Raw genomic sequence first — 22,289 nt, 5'->3', positions numbered from 1 at the left:
CCTCTTCCACCTAGGTATATAAATTTGATTTCCAGCAGCTCTCATAGTAAAGACATAATCAAGAGGTCTTAGTGATTGGATGTGTACAGTCTTCAAATTTATGAGACAATTAAAAGCCTCATAGAAGCAAAGGCAGCAATGAAAACTTTTTTTTTTTTTTAATCAGTTATCACTCGTTAAATGCTTTGACTCAGGTCAGGTACAGTGAATAAGTCTTCAGATCAGAGATCGACCTATAAAAGTTGAGCAGACTTCACAATCTAACTGATGACAGCTATAAGGTCATTCGATGCAGCACTGTGGAGAAACTTCCCTTTTACACTGACAATAGACTGCAATGCTACACATACCGATAATGTAACTTAGCACAGTTCAGATTCCCTTTTTTTTTTTTTTTGGACACATTTATCTTTACTGTTTCAAAAACACTTTAAGGTCATTGGATTGGAAAAAAAAATCCACAAAATGAGACATGAAAAAAAAAAATTAAAGTTGATGCCTTGAAATGGCAGTTAAACCTGAGTTCTGTTTTGGAAGTGGTCTTTTTTTTCTGATGATAGTATTCTATTTCTATTCAGGCATTGATAAAGTCTACTATGCTTTTGAGTATACACTCACCTTTTTTCTGTAATACATAAATTATTTCACAGTTTGCTGTCAATCCCCACATGTCCCACCCCACCCCACCCCTACTTTATGTTGTCAACAAGCAAATTCCTCAAAGTTGCCTATAGTCGGGTGACGAGGTAACATGTTCGGCGTGAATCCGAGACTGTCCGAGTGACTCCGGAGGGTGTCACATGTGCTCTGCAAAACAAGGGAAGGGAAGGAGGGAAGACGAGTTCAACCATATTAAGGGAAGGGTGATGAGGGGAGCGATGATGAAGGAAAGACATGAATCACAGGTAAAGTGAAAGGGGCGAGGATGATTATAGAGGGACATGAAAAGATTTTTATATGGCCGGGAGAAAATGTGCCACGACAGGATGAGAAGAGAATGAAAAACAGAAAATAATTGAATAATGAGCTTGAGCATTATCAAAGTATTAGACGTGAGATCAGAGGGCATCATCATCGAAGACAATGAGCGACAGAGAAACATATGTGATGCCGATGGGCAAATAATGAGGCGGTGAGTGAACGCAAAGGATTTGGGTGTTCAAAGGGCAGCCACATCAGATACGTTTTACAGGTAGTGAAAAGAGAGTGCAAAGAAAAGAGGGGAGAAATGGGGTAAGATGAGTGAAAGAAGGGAGAAGAAGAGAAAGAAAACAACATAAACATATTTTTAGTTCTGTTTTTACACTAGTATGTTCAAGTCTGTATAGTTATGGAAGTTGAATCATCCACATATGTCTGCAAATCTGTTTGCAAAGGTGGCTGCTCAGTTGATGTTGCTGATATGTGGATAAAAGAAGTGATGCAACCAGAGGTAGTCACATTCGTGTAATGGCTATTCCAGTGGACAAAAAAAACATTTATATTTTGTGCAAACTCAGTGCATGCAGACCTGTGATAACATCACAAAGTAATGCATCTAGTGATGTTATTTGGCACAGCTTCTAATGCAACACCTCTAAATGGACCTCTGTGCTGCAGGGAAACAAATAGATCTTATGCGGTTTAGCTTTTTGTTCAACAGTTCAATAAGTATATAATGTGTTTTCACAGGAGAACTGCGCTTTATCCTATGGGAAAGAAAGCATCATTATTCAGTGAAAAGATGGAAGCAAGTTTTGTGTGGCGCTGAAAGTGAAATCTTTATGCACTTGGAGAATCCAACCAACTCATTTCCGCTGTTTGAGCCAATAAGCACAGAAACACACCAAACTAATCTATCCTGAGATGGCGGTACACACTGGCTTCGAAATGCTCGCTACATTTGGCAAAGAATTACGCAAATCACCCCACTTTTAGTTGATTGCACATCGTCTACAAAAGCCAACCAAATCAGCTTAGAGCATTTGAGGAAATGATGTATGAGATGGTTTCCAGAATGTATGAAAAAGAGGGACAGCATGGGAGGGAGCATCTATTATCAATGGGGTTTGCTACCTGGGGGCATGATTAGGCGTGACACCAGGGCTGGTTGGGTTCTCTGGAAACTCCTGGAATAGACATGATGAAAAGAAAGATGGGTGAGGGTGACTGAAATGAAAATAAAAACACAATGCAATGCTATTAGTTCAGGGAACACTGTCAGTGCCTCAATGAGAGTTTTCTCCCCACAATGGCATCATAAAAATACTGAAGGATGCTGGATGTTGAGCATCAGATATGGAGCTTTTTTTTTTTTTTTTTTTTTTTTTTTTTGGTTGTTGTTTACTAAGCAGGGATTGTGAGGGACTGTAAAAGCACACGACAGATGATAAGCTGCTATCCAAAAATGTTGACAATTATTTCAAAAAAAAAAAAAGAAAAGAAAAGAAAAGAAAAGAAAATCAAATTTACGTTATGATAAGGACATATTCTAAGACAATAATTTTCTGGCTTCAACTCTGTGCATTACAGGTTGTTTTGAGTGGAGATGTCAATGGGCCGGTTGAAAAAAGTGTTACTGAATATGAGAGTAAAGGAGTATAGAAGATGGTTCATCATAAGCAGGTGATTATATGACATGAATGGAGGAGAATACATATCACAGTGTATAAGCGCTCTATGCCTTATAAAACCAGTTTCTTAGCCTCTGCACTCATACAATCCCATCCTTAAAAAAACCCAGAGTGACTGAACCGTTTCCTTCTAAACTGAGTCCAATTGCAATGAAAAACAAGCTTTTTTTTTATTATTTTCGATCTTTTCCTCAGCCTCGGCTATAAACAAAATTCTGAACCTGCAGCAAACACAAATGCACGAACACAATCCACATGCAGAGACAAACCCATGGCTTTTTGTGTTGTGAATGATTAAAAAAAAAAAAGACTTGGGCTTGTCTGACACATAACAAGGGATTTTTTTTTTTTTGTTTGGGAAGGCTGGATGCAAACTAATAAACACACTCAGGGACAAAAAGAATGTCTGCGCTTACAAAAATCGGCTGAAATGTTTTTGATTACATAGCAGCACCAGCCAAAAGAAGATGAATGAATGCGTCTTGGAATTTGTTAGCCACCCTCCTACCTTCTTAACCCCCCGCTGTGGTGACCCATGAACAGGAACTGGAGGCTTTATTACTTAGACTTGAAAGAGGACCAGTGATCCCCATGCTACTGATGAAACTGGCTGAAATGGCTGTTACTATTGTGGTTTGGAAAGTAAGTTCTATTTGCATTACAGGGAAGCTTCCCTGGCTCTAGTTTTTTGTATTTATTTTAGAAATCTGGAGCAGTGGATTGTATTATACGTGCAGTGAAACCGTTTTACTTCATTTAAAACCTGCTAATTACTGATAATTTTAAGCAGAAATAACTGTCATTTCTAGGCTGCCCTGTTTAAAATGATATATAAAAGAGCCTGTTAGGGAATCAAAGTTACCTTTAGATGTAGGGTGTAAAACTGATGGGCTACAAACTATTGAGTGTTTTGGTGCAAGCAGAAACCTCTTACACTATTCGTACACCATTGTTGAGTTATAATTAGCCATATTGCCTTGAAAGCTGTGAAAACATGTTTATGATCATGAAATATTCATAAAACAGTCTGTGGACCCCTAAATTTATGCTTATAGTCTGTGTTCGGCACTATTTGTTCTCTCAATATCAATCTCATGAGATAGTAACAAAAGACTTGCAGACAATATAGTAAACAAGGCTTTGCAAAACTATTCATACCACAACATGTGAATGGGAAAATCCCAGTTCCTGTGTGCAATAACAGGTTTTCCTTCTCTGAGTGAACTAGAATTACATGAATAATTTTTTTTCTTACACTCCCACAAAAAGAGGATCAAGAGCAGCATCAAAACTAAGTATATTGTGTATATATTTAAACGTCCATGGGTATTTTATTGCGTGGGATAAGATAAGATAAGATAAGAGTCCCAGCTTCTAAAGATAAGAGTAGTGAATCAAGATGTTGAGAGAACTAGTCAGACAATTAAATTCTCCTTGTCCAATGACACTTCAGGGCATGAAACATCTTGAAAAACCACAAGAAAAAAAAAAAAAAAAGACTTTAGCTACGGAGAGGGAGGCTTGTTGGATATTCCATTTACAAAACTATTGTGGATTTCTGCAATCATAAGAAATATTTTGTTCCACTTGCATAGAGCAATTCTATTATAAATATACGGCTACTGTATAACATTGCAAGCTGGCAATACTGTTATGTATCCTTGCATGCTGGGTAAATTATCTAGAACATTTTTTAATTTCTCCACGGGGGGTGGAAACTAACAAAGGCAGAGTGCGGATATGTTTTTTTTTTCTTTCTTTCTGTCTAGTGCTGCACAGTAAAAGCATGTCAGCTTCAAGTGAGAGCAGACATTTGGTTGTTGTTGTTCCTGAGCTTTTGTGATACATCACATTCATTTCAACCCAAAGCATTCTGAAAGACTAAAATTACCAGATTGTCGCTCTGACAACGCCGTGGCCGTTTCTTGCGTATGAAGTAACCCAAAACCTTATCCTTAAACACCTAAATGTGAAGAAAAAACATCAGATCAGCATTACTTACAGATGTAATACATATCAGTCAATGGCAATAAGATGAGCCACACATCTTAAAGTAATAATAATAAAGTCATCAATCTCTGTGTTCACTTGGTACAGATAAACAAATTAATTAATTGCCAGGTCTTAGAATTAATCTTAAGACTTTATGTAAAAATGGACAAGAATGAAAATACTCAAGTATTGCTCATTGCTTATTTTTTAAAAATATTTTAGAGCCACCACTTTACCTCATATAGGTAGTCGAATATTTCCAGTATTGTTAGAACACTGGCTCCAATAAACAGCCCCATCTGGCCTCCGATGTCACCTAGAAAGGGAAAGATAGAACAGATATGGATTCCTTTCACTGTCATTTTCACTTTAGGATCTCCTGGAGAAATCTGAGAGTCAAAAACTGTCCATCCACGCCCGGCTTTTCATCTGACTCAACCAAGTGCCCTTGCAAGTGCATCAGATTATGAAAATGCATTCAGTCTGTTTCAAAGTCAGGTTCAAAGAGGCAACATCAAACAATATTAGAACCAGGCATGAGCACAGAGTGTGAGCTGTGCAGTCAAATCATGCTGAGAGAGTGGATGCGGAGGTCAAAGCACACAAGTCTATCATAATGAATCTTAACCTTCGAGAGTCTTACCGAGAAGCCCGGCTATTTCGTACGCCTTCTTCTGCTCAATCTTTTCATAATTCAGAGCTTCAAAGAAGATGTCCAAGACCAATATATTTTCTCTGGAGAGAACACAGACAAGCGCACCCAAGAGATTTTAATCACTGATGACACATTACAATATCGAATGATATCACTCAAAATGTCCTATGTAACCATCTCTCATTATTGTTACATTGAAGGTGAACGATGGAGACCAAGGTCATGCTATGCTACATCCATCCATCCAAAGAAAACAAAAAGATTGTGAGCCCATTAACTGAGTCACTGACTGCTACCAAATAATACTTACCCGATATATTGCTCAGTTTTGTTGAATTTCTTAGCCAGATATTTAGCAGATGCCTTACTGGGGATCTTAACCATGGACAGCTCCTTGCCATAGCGGGTCATGTTGCAGGGGGTCTCACAGACACAGTAATCGTTGTCTTTCTCTACCAAAAAGTCTGTGGATGATCAAAGTCATTCATATGTTGTGATAACTGAGAGAAAAAAAAACAAACAAACTTGCATGCAGAGGCTCCCAATTATTAAAAAAAAAAAAAAGCAAATATCTGTACACGCAACAGAAATCTATTTGCTGCCATCGTTCACTTTCCATGAAAGCAAATAATGACTGAAGCTATAACAGAGGGGGGAAAAAAAGTCTATGGGATTCATTTGATAGCAATGAAGCATAGACATATCACAAATCCTCCTGATAGAATTTTTAAACAATAATAATTTCCGTTTATTATTTTGCTTCAGCACTGTCTGAGAGATTGCACTAATTTCAAGCTCATACAGAAGTGTTATGAGAAGGGTGAAACTTATTAGTCCCGTGGTGCTGATCTCCATTGAACTGTTATGGCTGACTGCAAATAGGGATGGGAGTTCATAAGATTTTATTGATATCAATGCCAGCATCAATTCTTTATTGATTTCCTTACTGATTCCTGATCAATTTTCTGGAAAAAAAAAAAAAAGCAGGCTTGCACAGGTTTTCTGCATCAGTGCAACTGAAATTATGCAGGCAGTGCCTCCGTGTTTCAAATCCTGCCAGCTACACTCCAGCAAATCACTCTTTTGTTCAGTCACTGGCAGAAGGAAAGATATGGAGACACTGCCTGCATATTTTCCCACACTTGGTTTCCCACCTACCAGGAGAAGGGCAAATACGGCAGGCATGCCAGCATATCACCCCTTCTCTGGTGCTCAGAGCAAAAAAAAACGTGCACGCTGGCATTGATAAAAGGTGGTGATAAGCTCGGAGGCTCACGATTGTGGTTCTCAACTGGAACTGTGTTCTCGATTCCAATCCCTATATGCAAAACTAAACTTTAAAGCAGTTCCTTAATTGGGAAGTCACACTAACATAGCCAAGTCCCTACTCTGAAAAATGTGTGTGCTGATCATTGGCAACATTGATTTTCTTTAGTGAGTGTGTGGTAAAAGGCATTGTCTCACCTAAAGCTGGGTCAGCACAGTCTTTGTACTGCTCAGGTGTGCAAACTGTTGAAGTCCCTGTTCCATATAACACAGAGGGGGAAATAATTACAAATGTGGAAATCTAGGCCACCACTGGAGCAAAAAGGATTTGGTTTTCCTCTTTATCTACTTCAATGACACGATGCGTTGGTCACGCCAGTTTGAGTTAGTACCTGGCATGTGAACCATCCTGCAGTTGCAGTTCTCTACCAGGTAACGGGTTTCACAGTCAATGCGGCAGGCTGTGATGCTGTATGTGGAGAAGAATTCAGAGTCTATGGGAGTAGACTTGCAGTCTCCCCAAGGCGGAGGGAGGTACTGAAGCTGAAAAAGAAAACAGCACATGTTTTCCCTCAGTATCAGCACACAGGATAGCAGTCAATACCACGTTATTCAAGCCCAGCCTAGCATGGTGCAACAGAAGTACATAAAAGAGGATCAAAAGCAGACAAAACCCAACACAAATGTGTCAAACACAATAAAATACAAAAGCAATCAAATGAAAATGAGTTTTGAGACGGTACTGGCACAAAAAGTTCCACCAGGCTAACAATATTGCTGGTAAAACGAGGCTCATGTGTAGCAGCAAGCAGATGTCATGCAGAACAATACTGATGCAGGTCTAGCCCTTGGGAGGAAGCAGAGTACCATGGGAAATGGAGACAGGCTTAATAGAATCTGTAAAATATATAATTTCAGACAGGACACCACAGTCAACGGACAAATTTTCAGGACAGCAAACAGTTTACAGTTTTCAGACGAATGAATTCATTATTTGTGCTTCCTTCAGACATTCTGAAAATGAAAATGAAATGAAATGAAAATTAGGCCTGATTGACAAACAATTCTTTAGCCACTTAATGAGATTATTTTTGAAGGAGATATTGTGGACTAGCCATTTGGAGTTGGAAAACCTTGATTACGTAGCTGTATTCATTTAATATAATGAAGTGAAGATATAGTCTATTTTCTGTTTCCAGCCTCATTAGAGGTAAAACTCTCATTAAAAAGGTGAAGTGCGGGTCATCACATTCATGAGTATCTCCGGGAATTAGAATGAATGTGCTAATGAGGAATATTTAATGCCTCAATTTTAAACTTTGCATTCATACTTGGCATTCTTACACCCATGGTGCTCCTTTTAAAAGTGCACTCTCAAGCAACGTGCCCAATGTAGGTGCCATCTTTTGAAAGTTCTCTTTAAGACTTTAAAGAAACTTCTGTTTTGGTTCACTGGTCACATTGACATCGAACCACCAACAAGACCTTCAGTCCCCTCTGAAAGCCTTGTTTACAGCAATTTATGGATGATGAATACTTGCTACTCATTTAAATGACAAAAACAAGCAAATTATATATGAAGGCCACTATTAGCTTGGGCATGTGTGCACATAGCTAAGAACTGCTGAGGAAGCTAGCCAAAACTCAGTGCCAAAGGCCTGTGCACAACAAACTTCAAGCAAATGGTGCTATTGTCACATTAAGGGTTACTGTAATTCCCTATCATCTACAGCAATCTCTACCCAGACCTACTCTAGCAATCTAATGGGCATTTAGTCAATAGAGAGTGACAGAAATAGAGTGCAGTTCAGTGAAACAGTGGACTTAAAATGGCAAATGTGATTAAGCCTTTATTGAACTCCATTGTCAGCTCACACTCTCATAACTAGAGCTACACTGGAGATAAAGTTCCTGTGCAATAAACGCTATACTTCAAACTGCTGCCAGAGGCCTTGTGGGTAATAAAAGCTAATGAATCACATAGTCTGGTCCTACTAGATGATATTAGCCAGTGGCCCAAGTAGATCATCCTCTGGTACTAAGGAACACATAAAGGCAAAACAAACAAAACATGTAAAAAGAACTTCATGGCAGTGAACGCGTTACAGCGAAACAACAGCGTTGATGAAGATACAGATCTAGCTTGAATGGGTTAGTTGAAATGAAACGCGTTAGCTGCTCTTCCACGGTGACTGTAAGACAGAAAGGACAATGATGGCTAGGAAGGGATATCGGTTGAGAAATGTGGTTGCTTCAGCCACACAGAGGGGGACAGATGGATCCATTCCTTGGGGACTCAGGGATGGAAGTGTGGAATTTGAAGGCAGCTGTGTGGCTTTTTAACAATACAGTATCTTGTGGCATGCAGCAAACCCAGACAGATAATACGCTACCCTCTGCTCTTGGGTGGAAACGAACGTTTGGAAGCCGGGGGCAACCCCGAAGCCCAGCTCATGGAGGAAAGGAGGCTCTGACTGAGAGTGAAGCTGTACCTTTATTCCGGCCTCATAGGACGTCTCATCTAGGCGAGGGGTGAGGGAACATAGCCCACATTGTTATCAATAAAGTGTGGCAACAGCAAGGCAAAGGGATACATCTGTCAAAGCCGTCAACCCTCTGAGCGGACACACAACCTGTTGTCATTATAACAAAGCACACAACAGCTAGAAACCCCAATGGGACCAATGACTCACATACAGCATTGGTTGACTGGTAGGTAGTGATTCAGCCACTCCCCTGCTACGTTCAGGCAGGCTTGAGTCAGATGTTTTTACAGGTACAGTACATTTCCAACCAAAACACAGTTCTAGTTCAAGAGTTTGGTGGTGTAGCTCCAGTGTTGCCCCCCTGGGTTCATAAGTGACAGTGTCCCATTAAAAATGAAATTCCTAGGAGGATGTTTCTAGAAATGAAGTCTTGAAAAGAGAAATCCCTCATTCGGCTGTCTATAAGTGGCTTTTCAGTGGCTGTGCAACTGCAGGGGATTGAGAATTGTATCACTGTATTCATTTGAGACTGACAAAAATTAATGATTGCCCGACTCAAATGACAGTCTAATTAAATCGGCACATCTTTTAGGTCATAAACATGTCTTTTAGCTGTCACTGATGTGGGTCCTCGTGTCTGGATTATAAATGACAATCGATGCACTTCCGCGATGTAACTTTGTGATAGAGATTAATAGACCAACTTCACTTCTTGCAAATGGCTGAGGTAATCATACACTCGGATCATTTCCCTACATTCGCAGTCAAGAGAGCGAGAACACTTTATACTTCAAAATCACCTTACAAAATAAAACATTTGTCATCTTTGTGGTGTCCAATTCTCCGTTTCGAGAGGCCAGTGCTCTGCCTCCATCACCCCATGTTAGTCTGCTTGAATGATGAATGAAAGAGGGTTTTTTTTCCATGCCCAACAACAGACCAAAACCATTAACTTTGGGAGCAAAATCACTGAAATGCATTAGGCCAGACTATAATTACTAAAGTAATGAAAATGATTTACTGTTGGAATGTACATTCAGTGATGGTACATAGTTTCCAGCTTCACAGGGACTTATGTGCTAGAAATGATAATGAATCCAGCTCAGAAATAGAATACAAGGATCTCTGGGAAATATTCACAGCACAAGTGTGTTTGCCAAAGACTATTTTGCCATTCTGTCATTGTTTCCACTTGGAAGTCAAAGGCTGGTGTTTAACTTGTATGCTGTTCCAGTGTATATTCTAGACACAAAGCATACAATTTGAACAGTTTGTTGTCTTGGCAGCATCTCATAGCCGGTTTATGATTTGATTAGATTCAGTGGTACGACCTGCACACAGCTTCGGTCAATGAATTCGGGCTTAATTGTAGTTATTTCTTTCTCTCATTCACTGGTTGCAGTAAAAGTACAGATGGGGACTGAGATCGATCCATAACTACTTATCTGCCTTCAACATATTAGGCGCAGGTACTTCTGGTTCCCTTGAAGTCTTGCACTCAAAAGCTCATTTTGAGTTGTCCCACAATCAGAGCACATTTTCAAATATGTTTTCAAAAAGCCAGTCTTTTTTCTTCTAAATGGCTGTGGATATTGCATCTAATCTAATGATGCATACTAGAAGTATTATTAGGGAAACAGAAGACTATTACGGTGATAGATACAGCAGACTTGTTTGAATGGTTCAGCTCGACATCAAAAACATCCATCTTTATGCATAATGACCATTTCAGTATTTTTCCAAAACATCTCCAGATAAATACTGGGGAAGTCTTCAGTTCAGTCAATCATATTTCTGCAAGAATCTATAGTTTGTTATTAATAGTGAGGCAAATTAAGCTTTAAAGCGTTCAAGCAGTGTAATTTTGTCTAAATGCTGCTGCCAGTAGACCGTTTTAGCGATACCTCGGCGCGGAAGATAATTCACAAAAGCTTAATGGCGTTTTAATGATTTCCTACACAGTCTTAATTACGGGGCTTGTAGTGCTCTTTTCAAACAACTTTTAATGAGAGGTTTATTTTTTATCGCTCAGAATGAATGTTTTTACATCTCCAGTCAAAAGACAGTTGACCAAGGCTGTGTAAAATCTGAGTCTTCCTAATGATTTTCTTCTGCCTACTGTTAGTATGCACCACTAGACACCATTTTCACAGCATACAAAGTGACAGTATGCTAATATTCCCCAGGCTATAGGGATGGCTCAAAATGAAAAAGAATAATAATAAAAAAAAAAAAACAGCTGCCAGATATATTTTCACATTGTCTGGTCTTATGTAGCTTTGGCTTTGGCTCTGATAAGCATCAGTCATATAAAAATGTATGCTTGGTACATCCAATCATTCTTTGGCCTTCCTCCATCAATTTGCTCAGGGCACCATACATCCACTGCTTTATTCAAGGTACCCAGAATCATTGGATGTTTCTGTTTAGATTTAACACCTTGATAGCACATTTCACGCACAAGGTAAATCAACAGAACTGATTTTGCTCCAGGCTCAGACACAGAGGTAATGGGCACTGGGAAGGCTTTGGGGATAAACACAGGATGAAGCAGAGCAAAACATCAAGGTTGGAGGGAGGGAGGTGTTTAGGCAAGAGGCTGAACGTTAGGTACCAGTTGCTGCTGACATGACACAAAAGTTTGAAAACCAGGGGCCACACCAAATCCCAGTTGGTCAATGAAGGGCGGCTCGTCCTGGCTGTGGATCTGAACCTTGATGCCTGCTTCATAGGAGGTCTCATCTGTGGATACAGCACGCCAGAAAATGTAACAACAGGTATGCTCGCCTATGAAAACCGGATTATTGCCTTTTCTTTTTCCCCTCCTGGAGGCAGAATTGCTAAGTTGTATATAGTGTGCTCCTAAACCACATGCTGAAAAAACAATACTCGACAGGCACTGTGTTGGAATGATTTTTAACAACCTAACAACCACAGATTTATTACATATAATTTATGAATGCACAGTGTAATTGTGCTGTTGTCCACTATAAACTGGAGAGAATATCTAACCTAATCCAATCACTAAATGGAAATTACTTAGGGGTGACAAGCGAAAGGTAGCATGCCACTAAACATACTTTGTGTGTCGTTTTGGATAACCAGGGGAGCCTTCTGCAGGAATGAAGCATTACAGTGAATGAGACAACTTGGGACAAACTACAAGTTTCTCTAAAAGTGATACATTCACATATTATACAGTTGGACACAATCTACATAAGTAGGACTTTGGAGGGTTACCAAACAGAATGGAGAGATTTTCACAAGAGGTTATACAAGGTATAATATTATTCTGCATTTGAAAATGGTCCTAAAATATACACTGACCTGTCTCTCCCCACACAGGCAGGTATTCATCCTGCTGAATATCCAGCATGATCTCCAGGCCGTTCCCTGTGCCACCTTTTAATGTGGTTAGCAACGGGTTGCCGTCCAGTCCCGAGTTGAAGGTGTAGCATTTTCCATAGCGAGTGTAAATCTGCCAAAAAAAAAAACAACAAAAAAAAAAAACAAGCAAACAAACAGAAAAATGTGTGAAATTGAAAGTCAGATACATTCATTGTGATGTGGTAAATAATGTTCAACTAAAAGATGCTACGCTTGCTACGTTGAAATTGTCCTGGACAGGTAATAATGGCAGAGGTTTTGTGATTATTTGAGAAACGCAATTCTCTGGCTCTGATTTGAGGAAATTAATGAGCATGCTCCAGCAGAACCGATCAATCTCCACTCTGTTTTACTCTGAATTTCCCTTGTGTGATTTAGAGTGAACATGCAATTTTGCAATCATTATGTAAGAACTTCATCTGAGGTTGAAGCTCCCTGGACACCCAAGCAAACGCTAAATTGGGTTTGTAAAAGATATTTATGTGTCTTGATTTACACACTCCTTAAGAGAACGAATGTGTGCCAACAGAGCTCTGTGGCACTTAACATTTGATGTGCAATAGCTGCAGTATGTTTTCTTGCATTAAATTTATCTGCTTTAACTAATACTGCTGGCAAGCGTCATTCTTTTTCAACTCATGGTTTACAGATTGTTGCTTCATATATTTTTCAATTTTGCGGATTTTCTCCATAATTGGAGTGTTTTCTATCCTCTGTTAAAAAAGAGGGAAAATAAGGGTCTATCTGATTAGGAATGTTGACATTTTAAGCTGAAATACAAGCTACAATTTGGATAAAGGCTAAGAAAGCTTCAGAATCCTAAATACAGCTTGAAGTGTTGAGTAAATTCAAGATAAGTCTGTCAATTCAAGATAAGACTATCAGACTGTGGGATTGATTGGTTATGCAATACTCTGAGGAACTAGGCTATCTATATTCTTCTGCATTTCACCGCCAAGACATGCAAAAGCTGCAGTGGCAAGTGTTGTCACAAACCACTGCTGTACTACTTCAACAAAACTGCAAACTGTGCTGACTCACACACATACACAAAGAAGTTTAACACATTACATACAGTACATACAGTAGGTTCTGCCTGTCTCGGCTCAGTTAACAGCTTTTTTTTTTTTTTTTTTTTAAATACTGGTAGTAATGTTGAGCATGATTCATCACTGTGTAAGAAAATCATGTCATAAAGCTACTACTGTAAAATGCAGGAACTGATTTGCTACTTTGGGCCATATATCAAGTCAGGCAATTTTCAATAATGTCTCATATTGCACATTGGCACAAATTTGTGGCTGCTGAGATGAGCTTTTTTTGCCAGCTCACATAATTACGATTGAGTTTAGGGAACCTGGCTTTGCTGCATAACGAATGGAAAATACCTCAGGTAAGACCAGAAAAAGAAGGCATTTCATCTTATGGTAAATTTTCAACATGTAATGCAGTGAGGTCATGGTAAAAGAGCTGATGGCAAAAACTCAAGCAGCGTGGCAAAGCCAATCTCAAGAGATCAGAGTCAGTGTTCCATGTCCAGACGCAGACAGACTTACATGCAGCTCAGACAGACACGATAAAGCCCCCGTTCCTTCCCCCTGCTGGCTATAATGAGGTCTGTGAAGTGACCACCCTTAGGCACCACCTAACTTGCAGCTGCTTTTGAAAGTTTTAAATTCCAGCAGTGGAAATAAGACAGCTTACTTCAATCTCTTGGAAACCGCACCGTGTGATGCTTGAGTTATTTTCAACACCTTTGAAAATAAGTAGCCTCTCTGCATGGGTATTTCGTTTATTTTATCATGAAAAGGCTGCTTCTCAATGCCAGCTGTTCCCCTTTTTGCCTGCATGTCTTCTCATCAAACTAAAAGATGTTCTTTTATGTTAAAACTGTCCATTATAGATGCAAATCGACAGACTACATGTGTCACTATCTTATACTGTGAGGCTATGATTTAATGTTGACTTTGGCCTTTCACTGATGCAAACAGTTTATTTGTCATTTTTCCATGCATATTCAGCAGTTACTTATTTAAAGATAAATGGACTAGTCTAATGTACGGTTTTGTCTAAAAGGGAGAGTTAACCACATTGTTGTAACACAAGACATGGGATAGATATCTTTAGGCTGTGTACTGCCAGATGTTTAATTAGAGATGCTAAAATTTTTATTTGCACTGATTTACGATGTCTGAATTATTAATCTTCTCATTTTCTTCTCCGATGTCATTGGTTACAGAGAAAAAAGACAATTGGCAACTTGGGATATAGAAATGGTGACTGTAGAGCAATGAAGAAAAAATATTATGTAAAAAAGCTGTATAGCAGTCACTGAAATCAATAACAATGAATAAGAATGATTTTCCAAAAACAAAACATCATTACAGCAGCTAACCATTTATTTGTTTTCTTTTGTGACTTGGGCGAGAAGTCAAGATTAATAAGGACAAACCTGTCATATCTGCAAAGAAAAAAAAAAACACACAGGCTTGTTTGAAGCTTTGAAACACCAAGCACCTTAAAATTCACCAAAAGAATGCCTGCAAGAGGGAGCATCATCAAATCCTTACATGAATTATTGATAAACCTCGTGAACACAACATTCATATCAACACCTGACAAACACCATTGTTCTCTCTGTACATACTGTGCTGAAGTTTTTGTGGGTGCAGTTTTCCCCGCGGAACCTGCACTCCAGCAGCATGTCCTCCAGCTGGTGACCCAGCCGGCCCATCATCTCCGTGGTGTTGACGCGGTAATTTGGGGGCGGGGTGTAGTTGTTGAAGTCCAGCAGATTGAGGAGCCCCTGCTTGTGGCTGTCCTTCAGGATGGCCAGGCTCCGCTCCATCACGGTGTGGTTGGGATACATCAGGTCCATCCAGTAGCCACTGTGATACAGGTCATCCTTGGTCAGGGTGGAAACACGGAACAGGTTCTTGTTGCAGAAAGTAACAGCTGGGAACGACATGTTATGAGCCCAGACCATATAGATTTTGGTGACGGCAGGGTAGGACAGCAGGTAGAGGACACGGTTCGAGGACCATACGATCAGCAGACTGACACACATGAAGAAGGCAAGGACCCAGATGGCTCGTTGTGGTTTGGTCTTGTCTGGCGAGAAGACAAACTTCAAACCGTGGATCTTCGTCCTCTTCATGAAATCCACTGTGATTTCTTTCCATGTTGGCTCTGGCAGGCTGGACTCAGTGCTCTGGAGGGTGGTCTCTGGGGCATCGTTTTGTTTATGTGGCCCAAGGGTGATTGATTCGGATGTCGGTGCAGTTACCATGTTTACCTCTCTCCGGGCAGGTGCTTCTTAACAAATGCAGTCTCTTAGCAGTCAAACCTTGACTTCTTCAATTTGCACACAGCGGCTTCCTCTGAAACCATGCTTTCAGCTATGCTCAGTGCCACAATTTCCAGGTAACAGCAGCCAAAGTCCTAATGTGCAGCTGTCCCACTGTTCAGGCTTGGAATATCTTTGCCATAAAACAAAGGAACAGTGCTCCTAGGGGAGGAAAAACTGATTTACATGATTCCTTTATGAGGAAAATAAGCTGAATCACTCCATTAACAAAAAAACATCAAGCGTAACCATCGCCAGTCCTTCATCAATAGATAAATAGACGTGATAATTGCAGATGTAAGCGTCGGCTTCAGTCCCAGAGGCAATCAGTTACTTTGAAAATCCGGAGAGGCTTACCCCTGTTGCTCAGATCTTTCACTCTTCCATCTCCCTCCCCAGTGCCAGACAATACTTGCAGATTTCGGTGGTCGTTCTTTTTTTGTGCTGTAGCTGCCCAGAACCCAACTCCTCCCTCTCTCACAGATTGAAGAGATGCTTTTTAGTCTGTTGACTTGCAGGCTGCAGAAAGGAATATAAAGCTAGTTGCCCCCCCACACTCTCTCCACAGGCGAATGGAGAATGAGGTGGAGCCAGTGGATGAAATTGTTTTCCTCCCGTGATGGAGTAGACCTCCAATGGTACAAATGAGAGGCAGAGGGATGGCTGTTCCCACATCCTTCACCAAAATATCAATCAAAGTAGAAACAATGCTCATAAAGAAATGCTGCCACAAAAAAAATGACAAAGCCTCTTTAATATTGTGCTGATAAATCTGCAGCTTGTTCAGGGATCAATATAACTATGTAATTGATTACTGTGTGGAGCTGGCGAATTGCAGTGAAATGCAGCCACATAAAGCTCTCATCAAAAATTGCAAAAAAAGAAAAAAAAAGAAAAGAAAATATCATAAAACACTGTAGTTTTTCTTTTGCAATATGGACTGACATGTTGCTGCATATACAGTCGATGTGGAACAATCTAATATGAAAGGTGCTTTTTTCTATTTATTTGATCATACAGAGAGATTGGGAGCTTTCTCCTCAGCAGAGAGCTAAACTTCACACCAAGATTATTTTTGATTATCTCGTTGGAATCTTCTCAAACTTTTTCTTTTTTTTTTTAAATCTATATCGGCTGGATAACTTAATCACAGTTGTGGTAATATATGGCCGCAAAACACAGATCTGAAAAGGGAAAAATGGCAGCAATATTAGATAACTGTGCACTTGAAGGAGTGGGGCTAATTTGCTAGAGTAGATGATATGAACTGGTGCAAAATAACATGATTCTACCTGACTCAAATATAAAAGCAAAGGGCTGAGATGCCTAATGGGTGTTGCTGGGTGTCACCAACACAAGTGATCCAGAAATGTCAAAAGATGTGTTCAAGATGCCATTGTTGATATCCAAAGCAGCCAAGACTAATTCTTTAATCCATGTATTTCAGTGTCCTCCATCTCAACCACACACACACACACACACACACACACACACACACACACAAAAGCTGCAGTCATGAATATTAAGAAGGCATGATAAAAATCTCTTCTCAAGAAGTGAGGGTGTAGGTGGAAAGTGGGTTTATAATAAATATTTGCAGGCTATAAACTGCATAAATTATTTGAGCCATCTGTTAAATTATCAGTTTCAATTAGTTTTGTTGTTCACTTCAATGATGCTCTTAATTACAGTCATAGCTTGTCCACTAATGTATGCTATCGTATGGCATACATGAGGCTTTTTGAAATTCTTACCTCAGACGTCTGCTGGTGTCAAGCCTGCTTTAAATGAGTCAAAAAAAAAAAAAAAAATCCCCATTAATTTGTCTGCAGGACATGTGTGAAATTGCAATTACTTGATTTACTTTTACTCACCGACTGTAGGTCAACTGCAGGTCTTGTTTTGCTCTGCACACTGGTATTTCCCTAATACCCTTTTCCTTCATCCAAACCCATCAATTACAGATAACTAGGTTTCCCTTAACAGGCATAATGGCCAAATTGAAGACTTAAAGAAGCCACGGACTAGGAGGGATCTAAGTCTTGGACACCCTTGGTTGTCCAACAAAGCAGCAAAAACCTAATTTCATAAAGCAGAATGTTGAAACACGTTCTTTTATCTGCAGCTGATGTAATTATGGTCAAAATTACTGAGTTATTTATCAACAAAAGAGAGCGCTACGAAACAGAACAGCTCTCTTTGTGTTCAAAGTTGTGGTAATAATACTCTGATAACATTAATTAACGTTTGAATACTCTGTAAAAAATAAAGAGAGCACGGAATAACAGCTCCAGTATTATGGTAATAGTTATTTTCCCTTTGTGTGCTTTCAGGGGTTTACAGCGACAAAAACAACTAAATTAATTGCCTGTATCCAGCCCCCTGAATAGCTACTGTATGTCATGTCTGCACCACACCGTTTTTTCAGGCTTCTAGCCAACACAGGGTGTCTGCAATTGCTTTTCTTTGAGACTCATGTTCAAACCATTTCACCGGCGCTCTTAGAAATAACAGTGGGGGCAAACATATGATCTACAGCACAGACTTCCTTTTGGAAAGATCAAATCAAATTGTACAATACTCTCCATTTTAGCATACAAAAGTGCCACCAGGGAAAACCACTCCAGTTTCAGACACAATAACCCAGCAAAGTAAAGCAACATACTAAGGCTGGGTGGGTGCCGGGCACATAAATTACTTTGGCAATAACACCATATAAGAGGAAGGCTGACTGCCAGGATCTCCAAGTATCGATCATCTGCATTGATTTGCTCTGTTCTCAATTTCTTTGGAAACATGCCAATACATATGAGGCACATTTAACTGGTAAGTTAATTGCTTCAGTTCATTTGCGCTGTACAAGCTCACTGAGGCATGTTCAGTTCAGTGGCCAATGGCCCTCCTTGGTCTCAGAATCGTCCCTCGTCAGCAGTTTGAGCCAAAGTGCAATTTACAGATTTCATTATTCCAAGTACCAGAGGTTACACAGGCAGTGCATGACAAACGTCATTAGTCTTTGCCGCCTGTGCTTTCCTCTTTGACAAAGGCTCTCCAGCCATCCTCTTGCCCCAGTTTCAAACAGTTACTGTGCAGTGCATTTAAAAATGAGTCTGTTTTCAAGTCCCCACCATTCACAGTTTAGTCTTGGCCACCACTTAACTGAATTTTTATGTGTCCTTTGATAAGGCTTGAGCTGAGTTACCTGTGTTCTTATTTATGTGAGACAGTGCAAAACAGCTATTATATCCATTAAAGTGGACTATGACTTGCTAAAGGGCAGAATCAGCATGTATAGACTCATACAAAAATTACCCTCAATCATCACTTACGAGCTGCTAGAAGTGTGTGTTGGTGTGTGTACGACATCCAATATCACATTTTGGGCGGTTGTTTCATTCCTTAGCTATCCTAGGAAATGAAAATGCGCTCCTGGTGTTTAGTTTGCATGTTCATTTGCACGTTTTCTCAAACTGCAAACTACAGTCCAAGCTTTCAAAACACTTCAACCAGTTGTCAACTGGTACCTTTAATTAATAGTCTAATGCTACTTCTGTATTATGCAAACAATATGCAGATAAGCACTTCTGTGGGAGAGAGAGTGCTCTTTAGAGAAAGGATGGCCTCAGTAAAACATGCCACAAAAACCAGGCAATTCTCCTTCAGAAAAATAGATAAAAAGCCTTAATTTAAATGGCTGATTTATTCTTGAATATTAAAACTAGCCAACATGTTTTGGCCACAAGCTGTCATCAGGGCACAGGAGATGGGCCATCTTTTCTTGGCTGATTTTAATATTCAAGACTTAAGTCACTATGTAAACAAAAGCTTTTTAACTTTTTTTTTAAGAAGAAGAAGACGAGTTGCCTTGGAGGTTTTTTTTTTTTTCATGTAATACATAACATTAATTAATACACCAGCGCATACCATGGGTTTAGTGTACCACAGCAGAGTATACCAAGAGCTGTTGGTGGTTTCTTTTGAAGCAAATAGTCAGTAATCAATAGTAATCAGTGCTCCCAGCTCTTTACCCTGTCACACATGTACAAATATCAAACATGATAATCAAAATGTCAGATATGACACCATCAAAACAGACAAATCCCAATCATGTGCAACGAGTATTAAGATTAACCCTCATATTATGTTTGGGGTCAATTTGACTCCAGCCAATGTTTAACGTCTCTAAATAAATGATTAACATCATTTTTTTTGCTTCATATTTAATGAGTGAATGTAATGGGTACTACCGGGTAAAGATGTAATTGACATGATGATATGTTTTCAATGTCCTGTACACACTTTGTAACGCATTGGCTATAAATAACAAAAATCTGTACTTAGAAATAATATAAAGCCATTAAAACACCAAAAAATAATATTTCTTTCCAATTTTAGGTCAATCAGTGAAAATGTGAATATAACAGGAGGGTTAAGTATAAGTATGAGGAACAAGCTTTTTGCCTAATGTAAGGAAAATATTTAAATCATGGATAAAATCATATAAAATTAGATTATGAAAAAGGACTGTGGAACCAAATGTGTTTTATCATCCCTAGTCTTTTATGAATATCTTATCTTACCAATAGATGTGTGCAGTTCTGATGTGAATATTTGGTTTTTGTATTGATGTGGTCTCAAATGAGAGCAGCACTTCACTGGGCTGTTTTGCAAAATGTATGAGTTAGTTAACTTTTAAGAATGGTTCTTTCACGAGCAGCAATGATGCACCGAGGTAAAATGTGAATGAGAGAGAGAGAGAGACAGCTTTTCCTCTGTATTTATCGCTGTGTTTCCTTGCATCTGTGTTGCAGTGGAAAAGACAACATGACCTCATTAAAAAGGTCTGAATGTTTACACACTTCTCCCGTTTATTTGAAATGCAACAAAGATTTTGCATCTATGGCAGTTCATGGCGGCACAGTTCACAGTAAATATTTCAGAGCTTCTCCTAATATGGTCATACGACAGTGTGGAGTTGCTCTAACTTTTTTAAAACGTGTTTGTGAGATCATTTCATCGAATCATTAATTTCATTAAAGTATCCCCTCAAAGACAGTGCTGGAATTACTGAGGAATATTAACGGCTCTGGGCAAAAGTTAATGACTTTTCCTCTCAGTAACACTGCTACCCTGCTTATTGAAAATGCATTTCTGCCGCCAACACATTTCCATTATTATCTTCCTCGGCATGCAAACACATTTCCCCTTTGTCTCAGTATTCAAGCATGTAATTAGAAGATCACAGTGTAGTAAAGTTTACAAAGATGGGATGAGCAGCTGATTGGTGTTTGCTGGCACCCAAAAAAGTTGAAACATTTGAGATATGACATTTATATATATATATATGTATATATATATATATATATATATATATATATATATATATATATATATATATATATATATTGTGATTTCCACATTTCTGTCCAGGCTTTGCGACTGGCTCAGTGATTCCTGAGGGCGTCGGAGAAGCGGCACTCGCCTTCCTCTTTTATGTCAAAGCTGAGTTGAACCCCAGAGGTCTCATTAGAGGAGGAGCACAGTTTTGACAGTGTGGAGGAAAGAGCTCCTTCAAGGACCAGTGAGAACGCTCCACGCTCAGTAAATCTCTGGCAGCAATTAGACTCACCTCAGAAACACACACAGACAGGGGAAAGGTGGAGATGAAAAGGAATTAAACCCATATCTAAAATTAATGGCCAATGGCTGTTTACATGGGCAGAAAGCATCATTTTCCATCCTCTTTATGCTGCAGTGACAGCAATATCCAATATCTAATACGGTTATTCATTCAACACACTTATAAAAAAAAATGAAAGGAATTCCATTAATCTGTTATATCTCATACTTGAATAAATAAAGCTACTGTCTGGAATGCACACACATATTGCACTGTGAATCAAAATAGATATAAAGCAGAGAGAGACAGTGCAGCCACAACATTTGCAAGCTACCCTGTCATTCTGGCAGACAGGCAACTTCTTTAGCAGAGGGAGACATCTTGTGGCCCACCTCTAAATGAAACTAGCTTCCTCCAGCCTTGAAATGCATTGCATCCACTCTGTATGCTGAGCAAGTAACGCAAGGGAGGCAAGAATAGATTTTCCACTAAGAGGGGCTCACACTGTGAAATAACTCATATAAAATGCATCAAAAAAAAAAAAAAGGACGGGAATGCTGGTTTGTAGTTTGTCACAAAAAATAAAATGAAATAAAATAAATAAATAAAACAAACAAACCCCGTGGCTGTTTCTGAGGAGGGTGTACTGATTGAGTGCATATACAATTTATTGAAATTCTCCACAGCGGAAACACCAAAAATCTGAAGCAGTGTTTTGTGTTTTCAAGTCAGTGGATGTAACACTTCAGAGGCAGCAGGCTGTGTTTTGCAGGTCTAAGGAAAGGCAGGGATAAGTATTATTTATCTGAGATCAAATTGTGAACATCCCTGACAAGGCACATGTGTATCCCCGCTGGCAGGCCCAATGGAGAGCAGAGGTAGTCTGTATCAATAAATAACAGATGCTGTGGGCTACACCTGCCCC

At 39.4% G+C, this 22,289-nt stretch overlaps 1 protein-coding gene across 1 annotated transcript; it reads right to left on the bottom strand.

Annotated features, from left to right (window-relative positions):
- Positions 1–687: 687 nt before the first annotated feature.
- Positions 688–15,687, bottom strand: asic1c (acid-sensing (proton-gated) ion channel 1c). The gene is made up of 11 exons (XM_030075256.1): positions 15,046–15,687; positions 12,339–12,489; positions 11,626–11,753; positions 6,918–7,068; positions 6,724–6,780; positions 5,570–5,723; positions 5,248–5,339; positions 4,841–4,920; positions 4,504–4,575; positions 2,056–2,108; positions 688–807 (listed from the first exon to the last, which is right to left on the bottom strand). Exons 1-11 carry the CDS (start codon positions 15,685–15,687, stop codon positions 729–731), a joined length of 1,659 nt encoding a protein of 552 aa, XP_029931116.1. The 3' UTR covers positions 688–728.
- Between the last annotated feature and the right edge of the window lie 6,602 nt (positions 15,688–22,289).

Source organism: Myripristis murdjan, chromosome 17, assembly GCF_902150065.1.
Source record: "Myripristis murdjan chromosome 17, fMyrMur1.1, whole genome shotgun sequence".
Taxonomy (NCBI): domain Eukaryota; kingdom Metazoa; phylum Chordata; class Actinopteri; order Holocentriformes; family Holocentridae; genus Myripristis; species Myripristis murdjan.
The sequence above is the reverse complement of the archived record's forward strand: the minus strand, read 5'-3'. Positions and strand labels throughout refer to the sequence as shown.

Coding starts and splice junctions, on each gene's coding strand:
- asic1c (XM_030075256.1), bottom strand. CDS start 15,687: ATGGTAACTGCACCGACATCCGAATCAATCACCCTTGGGCCACATAAA. Junction 5,340..5,569: donor AAAACTGAGCAATATATCGG/GTAAGTATTATT, acceptor TGTTCTCTCCAG/AGAAAATATATTGGTCTTGG. Junction 2,109..4,503: donor GTTGTCAGAGCGACAATCTG/GTAATTTTAGTC, acceptor TGTCTATTCCAG/GAGTTTCCAGAGAACCCAAC.